Raw genomic sequence first — 14743 nt, 5'->3', positions numbered from 1 at the left:
CAAACCACAGCTCAACTCAGTGTAGCCCGCAGAGGATTGACCTGGGTGCGGCTGTGATTGTCTCTCTAGGAGTCTGCACACTTTCTATATTATGTGAAGAATCTATATTATGCTGCAACATAATATATGGTACACTTAATTGGCATAATAAATCAAAGTGGATCCATCTTTATCCTTAGTTAGATATATCCCATGTCAACCAGTATGAGTTGAGAAAACAGTAAATGAATTCAACTCAAGGTAACAACATTCCAGAAAGTTTATGAAAGCTTTGTACTATTTGAGTTCTGGATAAAGACCCAACTAGCAAGAATAATAGCACCACAAAGGTGACTATTTACTTGCCATGAAAACAGAAGTAAATAGAGGTAAATCATTTGAAGAATCTTTACAAGCTTGAAAGTAGTAACTCCCCTTTGCCTCTTATCAGTTGTATGAATGTTATTAAGCTGTGTCAGGGATAGAGGCACAAGTTCCCTCCCCCCAAATAAGATGAATTTCACTGATGCAAATCCTACATAACATGGTGTTAAGAAATACCTGCCAAACACTTCTCAATTCTGATTTATCCAGACCACTACCGTCTATTTTCAAGGAATCCAAACAAGTTGATGTCAGGTTTTGAATGTGATTTCCATGCTGATCTGTAATCATTATCTCTTTAAGGAAAAAAAACCAAAAGAATTAGAAACCATTTGTTATTATTTATATTTTATTTTAGAATTCTAAAGATGGCTACTGGAAGTAAACAATGCTCTGAAGATGGCAACCAGAAGTGTTCCTCCTTAAACCCAGTCCAGGTTGTCCCACTCAAGACAGCTGCCAGATGGTAAACAAATCTCCCAATATGGCCACCAAAAATGAGGTTACCAATTGACGTGATCAATGGCCAAACAACAAAGCAGAGCAGAACTCATGTCTGGAATCCCCAATATGGCAGGCGAAAGAGTAGGTGGGCAAATTGGTGGGCATGGCTGTATATACTAGTGCACCACTGCCTCTTTTCCTATCCAAGCTTTGGATGATATGGAAAGCAGCAGCCTGTGGGCCAAGCTCTGGGCCACGTTACATGGAGCTAAGCAGCAAAGTCTCATTTATTGTACTTGAAATTGATTGTAGAGGAAAGAAAGGGAGGGAATCCAATTAACTGACAGGGTTTCATTGGTTTACTAGCTCAGGACTGAATGATGGGGAAATTGATTAGGGATAATAAAATTACAATGAATTCCTTAGAAGATCAAGTTATGGGGAAGATTAATTTGGGGTAAATTAATTTATAATTAATTTCTCAGAGGATCATAATAAGAGTAATGCCAAAGAAAATCACAATTTAAACACACACACCAGGAATAAATACACCGGAAATAAACGCAGTAAAGGAAAGACAAGTGGTAAAGCCAGCTAGAATGTGCATTAATTGCAGCGGGTTCTGATCTCCATAAACATGGGGAAACTGGGAGTCTTTCAGTTTGGAAAGCTTTAGCTGTACTTAACAAAAGTTTAGAGTAGGTGAAATACAGAGGATACTGTGACTAAAGGCAGCAAAAAAAGGCAATACAGAGTCTAAGTAGGGCTGCAGATAAGGGAACTAAAGGCTAAAAAGGCAGGGAAAATGAGTGGGAAACAACCACAGTGGGGGAAGGGGCACTGAGAAGGAGAACTAATGATAAAGCTAAACACACAGAGAAAATCATCAAGAAGTAGAAGCAAGGAAATAACCAGCTTGAAAGAAGAACACCAGGAGTCTCAGGAAGAAACAACTATTTCCTGTGAGGCAAAGTAAAAAGCTGAAGGAGCAGGGAGGCGTTAAGACTGCAGTTTCCTATTTGAGTTTTTAAATCTTTTAAAAGCTTGCAATGTTGCCTATTAACCACTAGGGTGGTGCCAAATCCCAATCCCAATCTGGTGGCAGGTATGCCAGGATCTCCAGAAATGAGGCTGAATGCAGGCCTTAATGCATAAAGTGCAGATGGCAGGAGAGATCTCCAGTGCTGCTGCTTTGAACAAGGTAGGAACTTGAAACTGAAGACCCTTCCAAATAACATCACCAGTTAAAATTTCCTTGAGGTTACAAGTTTCTGCCCCAAGCACTAGGTGGCAGTAGTTCCACCTGAGCCAGGATGACCAGCAGAGATTAAAGTTGTGACCCAAGATAATGAGTACTCGGAGTCACAATATGCACCAGTGTGGATCAGTCATCTTATATAAGCAACAGCAAGTACTGCCTTTTGCACAAATGCAACTTGTACACAATATATAAAAAATGTCATGAGACACTGTTGTCTGCTGAGACACTGATGAGTAAGGCAACGGAGGCAACAAGACTGCAACTTGTCACACTTGCTGAGCATGATATTGATGTAGCTTGCTACAAGAACACAGTATGCCATCACACGCCCAGTCAAAGGCAACTATGGGGCTGCGGCACTCATCTCGCTTTCAGGCCGAGTGAGCTGGCATTTGTCCACAGACAGCTTTCCGGGTCATGACTAAACTGTTTCTGGTGCAACAGAACACCGTGACAGAAACCAGAGAGCACAGAAACGCCGTTTACCTTCCCGCCAGGATGCGGGTGGCGCTGTGGTCTAAACCACTGAGCCTCTTGGGCGTGCTGATCAGAAGGTCAGTGGTTTGAATCCCTGTGATGTAATGAGCTCCCATTGCTCTGTTCCAGCTCCTGCCAACCTAGCAGTTTGAAAGCACACCAGTGTAAGTAGATAAACAGGTACCACTGCATCACACCTACATTTGTGTCAGAATAAAAGAAAAAAAGTAAAATACTTACCAATTTCTTCTTGTAGTTTTTCACCCATTTGTATTGTATTAGATCCTTTTAATTTGCATTTAATATGTTTTGGCTCATCAGCAAGTGGTCTACAGAAACAAATACTGACAGCTTAACAGATGTGTACTTCTAAGTAAAACAGAAAAAATGCTATAATTCTTTCAAGATACAAGTTCTTAAGATGTAAATGGCCGATTCTAGATGGAGTTGCATTCCATTTGACAGAACAGCTACGTAGTCTGGGGATGCTCCTAGATAAAACATAGTTGCTAGGGGCTCAAGTAACTTCAGTGACAAGGAATTTATTTGGTTAGCTGTGGCAGTCTGTGGACAGGAGTAGCATTGTCACAGTAACTCATGCACTGGTAATCTTCCAGTTGGATTACTATAAACTATGGCAGATCCTGAAGCTGTTTTAGAAGCTTCAGATAGGCTAGGCCACCTAACAATCTGCACTATCAAGATTGCATGATCCTGAGAGTTAATTGGTTGCCAATATGATACCGGGTTTAATTCAATGTGCTGGCAATGACACCTATAAAGCCTTATGTAACTTAGGACTTTAGTTGAAAGTGTGTCTCCTCCTGTTTCAACATTAAACTCATTAGGGGAAGCTCTTCTTGCTAACAACTTGCTTGAGAAGATTAACTATGCAGCAATATGGAAGTGGGCAGCTCATTTGTAGAATGCCCTGCATGCTGAGATACGCCTGCTGTCATCTCCACTTTCCTCTGATAGCTGAGTTCCCTCTTTTTTTCTTTTTCTTTTGTCTGGAAGTGGACTTGTAGCTGCAGAGCCTGAAAGGAGTGCAGAGCACTTTAAAGACAGGAGGCTGTCTGGGCATCAAGGAAACAGGCCAGTAAGCCTTCAGATTTCACTGGCCTCTTTCCTCCATGTCACACCCCTCCCCTCAAGGTGAGACTTATGTTAAACACTTCCTCACTGTCCCTTATTATCCAACAAGATGACATTAGCTGGGTTCTTAGATGTCTTATTATGTTTTACAGCTATATATGCTTTAGAGCTAATTTCCCAACTATAAACACACATCATATATATATACGTGTGCAGATCAAATATTTATTTAGCAAAAGTGCATTTTAAGCAATATATTCCATGTATTCCTATGATTCTTCTGTATATATACTTCACACAGCACTAAGGTTATTCCATGTATCACAGCACTCAAGAGTGTGAGTATCATGAGCAACATCATTATAATGACTTATTTTAGAACTGGAATTGCATCTGCAGACTATGCTTTTGCAGTCCACTGCCTTTGAAGCTCTTAATGTCAAATATATGCTTGATTGTATACTGATATTTACATACTTAAAAGTTGTTACCAATAACAGCGAACAAGTTTTTGTATGCTGTAACCAACAGAAACAGTCACTGAGCAAACTTCGTAACAGGACTACAACTGAGGAAAATATACAAACCTTATTGTGAATGCACTTTCCAAAGATACATGCCCATCATGGAATGAAACTACATAATAGTGCACATCATTTACAGATGTTGGTACCTTCACATCAGGTAATAAGCCATTAACCAACTGTTCTCTATTAATCTTTGGAGTCCAATTTACCTAGTAAACAAAAAAAAATTCAATAGTGTGTGTCAGGTGTAAAAATAACATGACTGCTTACTTTTGTAACAAAATTTAAAAAATAACAGGGTCTCTGACTACGTAATAAACATTATTCCACTTTTAAACAACAAATATAGATAATAGTAGTTATTTTATGGCCATTTTTTTAAGAGGATAAAATTATTTGATTGAAATACAAATTTAGCTTCTCTGCAGCTATTACAAGTGCACCAATAATAAAAAGGCTTGTTCAGTCAATGAAGTCCATACAAATTTAAATGTTGATGTGAGAGAGATAAAATAAGAACACTAATATTTTAAGCAAGAGTAGGTTTTATTCACGAGAACAAGCAGGCTGTGGAAGTGTAGTAATCAAATTGTCCGTACTGTGTTGCAAATAGACAGGACTACCAGACTCTCATTCTATCTTCCCTTACAATTTATTCAGCTTACTGTAACAGCCTGCCTTACATATCATGCCACTCGCTAGGATTCTAGGCCCTCCTCAGAAAATTTGGCAGTGACTTCCTCAAGGAATGAATAACCGTGATTTGGTTGGAAACTGGTGTGAAAGCTTCAAATCTCCTCCTTCTGACTACACTGGAGGAAGGCGAATAAGAGCCAGTGCCTCACCCCAAGCTCATTCCTCGAGGACTAAATTCTGGTTTACTGTTACATCTGGATACAGCCCATACTTCTTATGGAGGGTGGTGGCATTTACTGGAGGACTGGAAGGGACTAATGAGAAGAATAGGATTTTGCACTAACTGTTGGCCAACTGTCCCTTGGTCTCATGAGCACCAGTCCCATTCAACTACTGGCATAGATTTAAATAGTTATTTATTTTTTGCCTCCACAAACAAAATTAAGAGATTGCAAGACCTCTTTTTTTTTTTTAAGAGAAAATGTTTAAATATTTAGGTTATGGTGTAACATAAAGCTAAATACAAAATTGGTATAGTACTGACTAAGAATGAGATACCAAATTGTTGGGCTGACTTTAATAAAAAAAACAAAACACCAGTAATTTCAGCTTTATTTACATCATTACTACTTCTGGAATTAAATACTAATTATATGTGCTGCATACAGAGGAAACAAGCCCCTCACCTGCATACAGCAATGCACAGATCTGCGGTGAGAGAAAAAAAGAAAAAAGAAAAGAGAGAGAAAGGGAGAGACTGCTTATACGGGAACCTACATATTCAAGAGAAAGGATCCAGAGAGAGGCCTGGATCATTCCCATAATCTTCATTTCAAGCAAATCTATTAACTACCACAAAGTATAATAATTTTTGATTTCTTTCTGTCAGTGGCTGTTGCAACATCCTAGAGAACAGAAGATACATTTCAAATATGCAAAACTCAAAAAATACAAAAGCTCCAAAATATGAAAAAACCCCAAATTATTGAAACTTTTAAAACATTAAATAGCATAAATCCAAATATACTCAGGGCTTGGTCAGATTAAAACATCACCATATCAATTAACTGCTGTGTGTTAAATAGTTTCTGTTCAGGTTCTTGAAGCTGTCAGGATATAGAGAGAAATCCAACATGACATGTAAGTTGTCATAGAGTAGACAAGATTTGAGGTGAGAGAAGATCTGTGGCATGAGCAGCCTCACTGACATTTCTACCCTCATTCTATATGTATTTTGTCTAAGCTCTGCAGAGAGACTGCATTCCTGCCCATCATCCCATGTGCAGCTAGGAGTCCACATTCCTCTTACATATCAGAAGCTTCTACATGCATTTCTGCCTGCAAAGATCTGGGTATTATCACCTGTGGAACAGATGATTGATTGTGGGGTAGTGGGTGTCAGAAAGGACTATGTTTAGCCTTAAAGTTCATGATGGAACATGGGTCAGTGGTCCCTGGTATGTGCTAGATGCTGACCGTTTAGCGTTTTATAGGTCAACACCAGTATTTAGAGAGAAGGTAGATCACTGGAGTAGTTGTCCAGTGTTTGTTCATCTTATATGACTCTGCTGCCTAAAAGCATTCAATTTTAAAATCTCTGATATTTTACTCCCATCAGTACACTGCAAAATGTCCCTTAAATGTTCACTTTGGTTTGATATTCATAAGCATGATTGCCAAGTGCACTCTTCACTGGCATACAAAAAGTAGTGGAAATGGTTGAATTATTAACATAAATAAAAGCCTTCTTCATTTGAACTCCTGTTATGCTTGAATTTCTAGTTTTGTGGCTCTCTGATCAAAGCTTAAATTCTGTGTGGAACAAAACTAGAGCTAAAATTTTAGACTTTCCACCTTGCGCAGAAAATTTTTAAATGGCCACATAGTACAGCCTCTTGTCCGCCTGATATACAATGACTTTCCCTAAGCCCCGGGATTTCTTCACAGCTATTCACTTTCAAACCATGTCAAAACATTTGGCAGATACTGCTGTATTCCGTTGGCACAATGAATTTGTGGAGCTTCTGAGTTTGGAAGACCTCCCACATTACTATAATTAAGTTATCTTTCCTCCAAAGAGCTCCAAGTGAGAAACAGTACATGCTTCTCCCCTTGTCTGTTTTAGCCCCACAAGAACCCTGTTAGGTTGAAAGGTGATGACTGGCCCAGCTAGTCTTCTATATTACACTGGCTCTCAATACATGCTATTCTTTCTATATATTTTCAGCCATAATTTAAATTTCTTAGTGTTATTTTAACTCATGGTTGAGTCCTATTCAGAAACATAGTTTGATGGCCTAGGAGCATATACATATGTCTGTTGTTACCTCCCCTGAGGAAGCCTAGAAATTTGAATTATGTAAATAAACTATGGAACAACTATGGAAAATGTGCCTTTCAGATGTCATGATATATCCCACATTCTCACACAGCTTAGGTTGAATTCCTTAAAAAAAGCAATGAAAATACTGATGTAAACAAAGCAAACATTTTCTTTTTATAGTATTTTTGTTATGGTAACCTTTCCTCTTCTCCTTAATACGGTACTGCCTGATCACAAAACTAATGTTTATGTTGAATCAAAGTTTTAACGTCCTAAAAATACCAACCTTAACTTTTTCGGCCAGCGTGGGAGTGATTAATATTTCTCTGTCCCCTTCATCATACATGTGGAAGATGAGATTCTGCATCACATCACCTGCAACCCAGTTAATTTCATCCTGGTGTTGGATCTGCATAGCTTTTTCTCCCTCGATGCTAAAAATTTGTAATCTTGCAACAGATCTACTGGGAAGCAATTTAATAGTCTTCTCCAATGGTGGTACACTTTTACAACTCTAATAATAAAAAGGAGAAAGGAAAACAGAAGAAGTAACTGGAACTGTACCACTTCACAGATACACTTACACTGAGGTTCTGCAATCTAACCTCATGGTAACTTTAGCATATTGGTCAGTATGTTTCTGAATTATTATTATTATTATTATTATTATTAATAATAATAATAATAATAATTTATACTCCGCACATCTGGCTGGGTTTCCCCAGGCACTCTGGGCGGCTTCCAACAAAATATTAAAATACAATAGTCCATCAAACATTAAAAACTTCCCTAAACAGGGCTGCCTTCAGATGTCTTCTAAAAGTCTGGTAGTTGTTTTTCTCTTTGACATCTTTGACATCTGGAGGGCGTTCCACAGGGCGGGTGCCACTACCGAGAAGGCCTTCTGCCTGGTTCCCTGTAACTTGGCTTCTCGCAGCAAGGAAACCACCAGAGGGCCCTCGGCACTGGACCTCAGTGTCTGGCAGAATGATGGGGATGGAGATGCCACATGCTGGCAATCACAGGTGGCCAGTCTGCTGTTGCACTCCTGTCCCACTTGCAAACTTCCCACAAGCATCTGGTTGGCCAGTGCGAGAAAAGGATGCTGGACTAGACAGGTCACTGGCCTGATCCAGCAATCTTGTCTTATGTTTATCATTTTATTTTCTTACCATGTTATGTTCTGAACACCAAAGGAAGATATTGCTACAAAAAAGGCCAACAAATTGGACAGAAATAAAATAAAAAACTACACACACTAGACTAGCCAATATGGGAGACTGAGAAAATTACAAATGAAAGTCAGCAAGAAAAGCTGAATCAAGTGGTTTGGAGGCAAGGAATAAGCTGAGGAAGGGAGAGAATAGCTTTCTTTGAAGTTACAGTGTGTCCTGCCTTTGAGCAGTACAGGAAGCTAATAGCACTTAGAAACATCTGACACTCAAATGAGAAATGAAGTTCACAGTAGGTGATGGATTACAAAGGAGAGATTTTTTAGATGTGTTGTATGTGTATACAAGCAACCCCTATGAAGAGAGAAGTCCTGAACTTTCTAGTTTAAAAATAAGGGACTCATCAGGCCCCTTCAGTCCATGCTAGATGGTCCTGGGGTTCAGAGGGTCTTTTGACCTAAATGAGGGGTGAAATAGGTTGGAAATGTCTAATCATATTTATCAAGGACAACCAATTTCTCATTATTCAAAGATATTGGTAATCCAGAAGAATATAAGGGCAACTACATACAGAGTAAGATAGGGTCATTTCCACTGATCCAGCCACCTGCAGAAAGAATTTCATGCAGCAATATTGCCCACATCTCAACCAATGGAAATTAGAGCATTCAAGTGCCATAGATCACTAAATGGTAACAAGTAGCAAAAACATTACAGCTATTTCAACTTACAGGTATTTCAAACCTTGCTTTAAGCGTCTGATCTTTCTTTATATTCTCTACATGCAGAACTGGTCCAGTTAATATATTTATCCCACCACTGCTGCAATCCACAGCATATACAGGAAGGCCTGGAGCTCCTGAAAACTAAAACAACCACATCATAAATAAGAGTTTTCATATCAATAGGTGGGCACAAACCAGGGGTTGAGAACCTTTTTCAGCCTGAGGGTTGGATTTCCACATTTTCAACCCTTCTGGGGGCTGCATGCTATTGATGGGTAGGGTCAAGAGGGGAAAAGCAGGCAGGGCAAGGGGCAAAAGTGGGCTGACTAATGGATGAGACACTTTGTACAGTATGCTATGTTCCACACACAGACATACTGTATCTTCTATCCAAGCAAGCAAGAGGCATTATTCTAATACAATGACACATTTTAGCCGGGCAAAAGCATTTGAAGAAAGCAGGGAGGGAGCCAGTGAACTGTGTGGTGGCCAGGGGAGTGTCCTGAGGGCTGGATATAAAACTTGGGAGGATCACAGTTCCCCACCCCTTGGATAAAGGTACCGAGTAACGGAATAAAAATCTCAGAAATAATTGAAGTACGTTGGGGGGAGTTTTGTCATAAAGAATAGGATGAATAATTATTATTAAGAAATTTTCATGACTGCCTATCACAAAAGCTAATTTGATTCATTTAAATAACATCTTTATAAAAAGGCAAAAGGTAAAGGTACCCCTGACCATTAGATCCAGTCGTGACCGACTCTGGGGTTGCGGCACTCATCTTGCTCTATGGGCCGAGGGAGCCGGCGTTTGTCCGCAGACAGCTTCCAGGTCATGTGGCCAGCATGATTAAGCCGCTTCTGGCGAACCAGAGCAGCAGACGGAAACACCGTTTACCTTCCCGCTGGAGTGGTACCTATTTATCTACTTGCACTTTGACGTGCTTTCGAACTGCTAGGTTGGGAGGAGCTGGGACCGAGCAACGGGAGCTCACCCCGTTGCAGGGATTCGAACCGCCGACCTTCTGATCAGCAAGTCCTAGGTTCTGTGGTTTAACCCACAGCGCCACCTGTATCCCCCTAACATCTTTATAAATTAGGTTAATTCAAACCCATATGTGTTCTTTTTGAGAGATTCATGAAGTAGCCTGAAATAAAGTGCCACACCATATAAAATTAAAACTTTAGTACTTCCTGTACTATAATTAATTAATCTAATCTCAAGTTATTAAATAAGTAGTAGCACCAAGCTAAAGCACAAAGGACACAAGTCAACCCCTGAAACCAAAATAAATCCCTTCAAGCAAACAGGGAGCAGCGCAGGGCAACGAAATGCATCAATGCAGAAAAAACTGCATAGAAAATCAGACGCTACTGTTTCCAAGAAACAACAGCAACAAACACCAAACAAACACAACTGAGAACTAACACAACAGCACACAAGAAGCACAAGTCTGAGCAAAGCTGAATAGCGTGAGACACAGCCTCTCCAGAGCGAAGGCAGAAGTAACCTGGTAGGGGCTAGTTGGATATGAGCAAAGCCCCCTTAATCAGCTGTAATCCTGCCTTCAAGCATCAAATGGAAATCTCATTCTACCCGAGAGAACAATTTCACTCGAAGGAAGAAAGTAAAAGCAAAAATCTGCTCAGGGGTTTAAATATATAAAAAAATGTAACTGCAAACTTCAATTGCACAGTAACTTATAAAAATATTTTGAACATAGTAGTTAACTATGGCATATTTAAAATTACCCTGATACAAAGAATGGATTGCAATGCTATTTTTCTAGAAAAAGTGGTGCCGGAACTTACCACGAACACCTCCCTAGTTCTCTTATAATGGCAATGGGGCCCACCTGAGAGGTGCTGGAACTGAGTTCCGGTGAGTTCCTGCTGAAAAATGAAGCAAGGGGGCAAGGAAGACAATCTCTAATTCATTTCTGAGGAAGGATGGGCCTCTACCCTCAAATTTTTGATGCTCGTATGCAGTGTCAGAGGCAATTTTTCAGTAATATAACACTGAGATAATTGCACTAGTCCAATTGCACTAATGTCCTATTTTTTAAAGAAGAAGAACAGAAGCTGTTGACCTACCTTGCAATGAACTATTAGTTTTGGTTGTGCTGTTATGTTGCCTACTTCATCCAGCACTTCAACCTGGAAAGGAAATGCTGTTCCATTTTCAATTTTCAATGTCTCAGTGTCTGGTTTGACATTTAGCTGCCATGGTGGACCTGTTTATAAACTAAAGTTTAGTTTCGGTTTTCAAAACAAACAATCAAGACAGCTTTGAAAAAGTCAAAAACATTTTTTTAAAAAATTGCTATACAGCAAGTTTTAAGAATAATTCCCAAGTTTTTATTCAATGGAACTGAAATAAAATTTATTTAATATGCAGCTGAAAACACCAATTTAGTTGTACAGAAGGTAACATTTATGGTATCACCACTTAAGGCATAAATTGGATTAATATTATGTTGGGGAGGGGGAAATCTCCCCTCAAAATTAAGTTTAAGAGAAACTGGTTTTGAGTTATACCTTCTGGGATGAGGCCACATAATACCATGTTACATCTGATTATGGCTCCAGAACAGACACCTATTTTTATTTAATTCAAACTTTAAAAAAAAATTCCATAGAAACTTTCATTTTTTAATAAAGCATTCAACAATCACCTGAGTGGAATACAGAAATGAAATATAAAACCTGATATGGATCATGAAATAGCATTAAATAAAGAACAACCAGAATTAAACCTGCAGAAACAGACTCATTTGGAAAGGGTTGGTAGAAAAGAAAATATTCCAGCAAGCATCAAAAACAACATTGGGGCTTACTTCAGTTCAAAGGAAGAGAATTCCAGAGACCGGGTACCACAACTTTACTGTAGGGGCATCTTATATCATCAATAGATCTTCATCAAGACATGTAACTAATTGGGGTGTGATGTAGGAAGATAGATAGCTTCTTTGATACCCTGGTCCAGAACTATAAAGGGCCCTATATAACAGTAGTAAAATCTTGAATCTAGCTTATTAACAATTTGGCAGTGACATGCTACCAATAGGTTGTCCCAGAGAGCAGAAGTATTTTGTACTAGCTGTAGCTTCTAGACCAAATTCAAGGACAGGCCCATGTAAAGTGGATCACATTAATGAAGTCATACATTTCAAACATTTCACTAACCTGGAAGAAGTTTAATTTTCAAAATTTGGGATTCCTCCTTCAGGCCAGGAAGAGTAACTTTCAGATTGAAGTTCTATTGAAAAATATAATTTTAAAAGTCAATGTTAAATAATGCCCATGAATTTTTTTTTGTTCAGTTTTCAAAGTGAATAATCCTGTAAAGCAATTATATATTTCCACCCCCTAGGAAATGACTTAAAATGTTCCACTTTTAATCTTTACTCTTGTCTAATACCCTCAGCTACTTAACTGAGGTTCTTAACTGAGGCGCCTTCTATTTCAAAATCCTACATTAAGACACACTTACGTAACGTAAGTAAGTGGTACTTGAAACAGTGGTAAGGAAATTGCACCCAGGGAAGGTGCACCGGGGGGGGGGGGCAGGGCACAGACGAAGCTCCCTGAGGCTTGCCTCACAAAATGGGGCAGGGGGCGCACTCACGCACCACAGTCCAGGAGAGTTGGTAACAGCATTGCCACCCACCCTCTTTCGGAGCTGCCAGGCTGACGCCTCACAGCCTCAATCTGCCCCATGGGTCAGGCTTGACCTGGGGATGGCGGTGCCACGGCTGGGCACCACAGGAGCCCAGTCTTTCGTCTTCCCAGGTTAGGGCTGACTTGGGGATGGAGCTGCCGTGGGGGGCACACACGGTGAGGAGAGGGGCGGCAGCTCTGTGTCACAGACTCCCCACTCTGTCCCAGGGTCAAATGTGACCTGGAAGTGGAGTTGAAGCAGAGTTGAGGCTGGGCACGAGGAAGCTGCCTCGCACGCCAAAGCCAGGTTCTGATGGGAGCCTGTTGTGGGGGCGCCTAGTTGTGCCCCCTCCAGAAAATGTGAGCCGGGGCAACAGCCCCCCCCCCGCTCCCCCTTAGACTTGAAGGACTTCTAGAATACTTGACTTAATAATCTACAAACTAATTATTGAATATAAAATATATAGAAAATATTTTAGGTAAATATTTTAATTCTTATGAAAAACAACTATGATTCTTTAGAAAACAAGTACGCAGCCACATATTTATTAAAAGTAAACAATGCATTTTTGCCATAATTCAACTTACCTTGCCCTGGTAATTGTTTACCAGGCCTTTAGCAGTTACACCCTTAATGGCACAATTTGGTCCTTTATCTATTTCTTCATACTGTAATGTTAAGCCACTACAAACACAAGTGAAAATAATTTTAAGAACTAAAGTGACCATTTTAAAATTGCAACTAAATAATACATAATGTGGAGTTACCCATGAGGGCTCTTTCTGAATATACAGAATATTCTGTGATGATGAGTGACCCTTCTCATTCACTTCAGAAGACTAAAATTCCAGAAGCTTCTGAAACCTCTACTGTGGATCAGCCCTCTTGGTTTTGGATGCTCCCAAAAGTGAGGAATAAGCAAAATGCAAAACTGTGGACTTGCTATTTTAACGTTGCACAGAAAAGAGAGGGCTACTATCAGGACGCGGGTGGCACCGTGGTCTAAACCACTAAGCCTTGGGCTTGCCGATCAAAAGGTTGGCAGTTCGAATCCCTGCGACGGGGTGAGCTCCTGTTGCTCGGTCCCAGCTCCTGCCAACCTAGCAGTTCGAAAGCACACCAAAAAGTGCAAGTAGATTAATAGGTACTGCTCCAGCGGGAAGCTAAATGGCGTTTCTGTGCACTGCTCTGGTGACGGTGTTCCGTTGCGCCAGAAGCAGCTTAGTCATGCTAGCCACATGACCTGGAAAAACTGTCTGCGGAGCAGACAAACGCCGGCTCCCTCAGCCTGTAAAGCGAGATAAGTGCCGCAACCCCAGGGTCATTCGCTACTGGACTTAACTATCTGGGGTCCCTTTACCTTTACTGTCAGGATGACTATGGGGAACAACTCCCCACCAGAGGAAAATTAAAGGCCCAAGGCCCAGGTGTCTGTCTATGATCAGAAATAACTCTTATGGGTCAATCCAACACTATTTTCTTGGTTTGGGAATGATAACACCCTGTCCAGATTGGGCACTGCTGCAAAATATTCAAATTGCCTGGTTTTTTTGGGGGGGGGGGCACTGCACTTTGTACACTGTATAAGACAGCTCAAAAGAATGATAGACAATTCAGTTAAATAGGTAAAGATTATGGCTTAATTCCATATTTTAGGGACACATCCTCTTAACCCAAGATACCTGAAATATTGTCTCACTCCTGTATATTCTCAATAGATCAGTCTAGCATCACTGCTTTTCACTGTAGGCAAGAAAAATACTGAGACACTGCTCCTTCTAATGAAATTAGTCTTTTCTCCTGAATTAGATGGGAGAAATCTCCCATCAGCATACAGAATCCTTCCATGTTAAAAATACTGTGAAAAATCCCAGTTTAAGAACTCCATTCATTTTGCATGGGCAAAAAGCCACAGTTGTGATACAGCAAACATCTGTCATCTCCTCCTGCATTAACACCATGTAACCTCAAAACTGTGTAAGAATTCAAGAGACAATATCTTAGTTTTTGGTGCAAAGGAGACAGATCACTAGTTTCTGAAAAGAAAAGCACCTAGCTG

The 14743-nt window shown here is 40.1% G+C and overlaps 1 protein-coding gene across 1 annotated transcript in view; it reads right to left on the bottom strand.

Moving 5' to 3' along the window:
* Positions 1 to 14743, bottom strand: part of SMCHD1 (structural maintenance of chromosomes flexible hinge domain containing 1) — a 69855-nt gene that overhangs the window by 30590 nt on the left and 24522 nt on the right. The window contains exons 21-28 of the mRNA XM_081013031.1: positions 13272 to 13368; positions 12210 to 12282; positions 11118 to 11257; positions 9030 to 9164; positions 7413 to 7640; positions 4228 to 4376; positions 2786 to 2874; positions 541 to 659 (exon numbers count right to left, since the gene is read on the bottom strand). Of these exons, the coding sequence (XP_080869157.1) occupies positions 541 to 659; positions 2786 to 2874; positions 4228 to 4376; positions 7413 to 7640; positions 9030 to 9164; positions 11118 to 11257; positions 12210 to 12282; positions 13272 to 13368 (1030 nt within the window). The remainder of the gene's footprint in view (positions 1 to 540; positions 660 to 2785; positions 2875 to 4227; positions 4377 to 7412; positions 7641 to 9029; positions 9165 to 11117; positions 11258 to 12209; positions 12283 to 13271; positions 13369 to 14743) is intronic.

This window comes from Podarcis pityusensis (genome assembly GCF_964106645.2).
Source record: "Podarcis pityusensis genome assembly, chromosome: 7".
In the NCBI taxonomy this organism is placed as follows: Eukaryota; Metazoa; Chordata; class Lepidosauria; order Squamata; family Lacertidae; genus Podarcis; species Podarcis pityusensis.
This window is presented reverse-complemented; position numbering and strand designations above follow the sequence as displayed.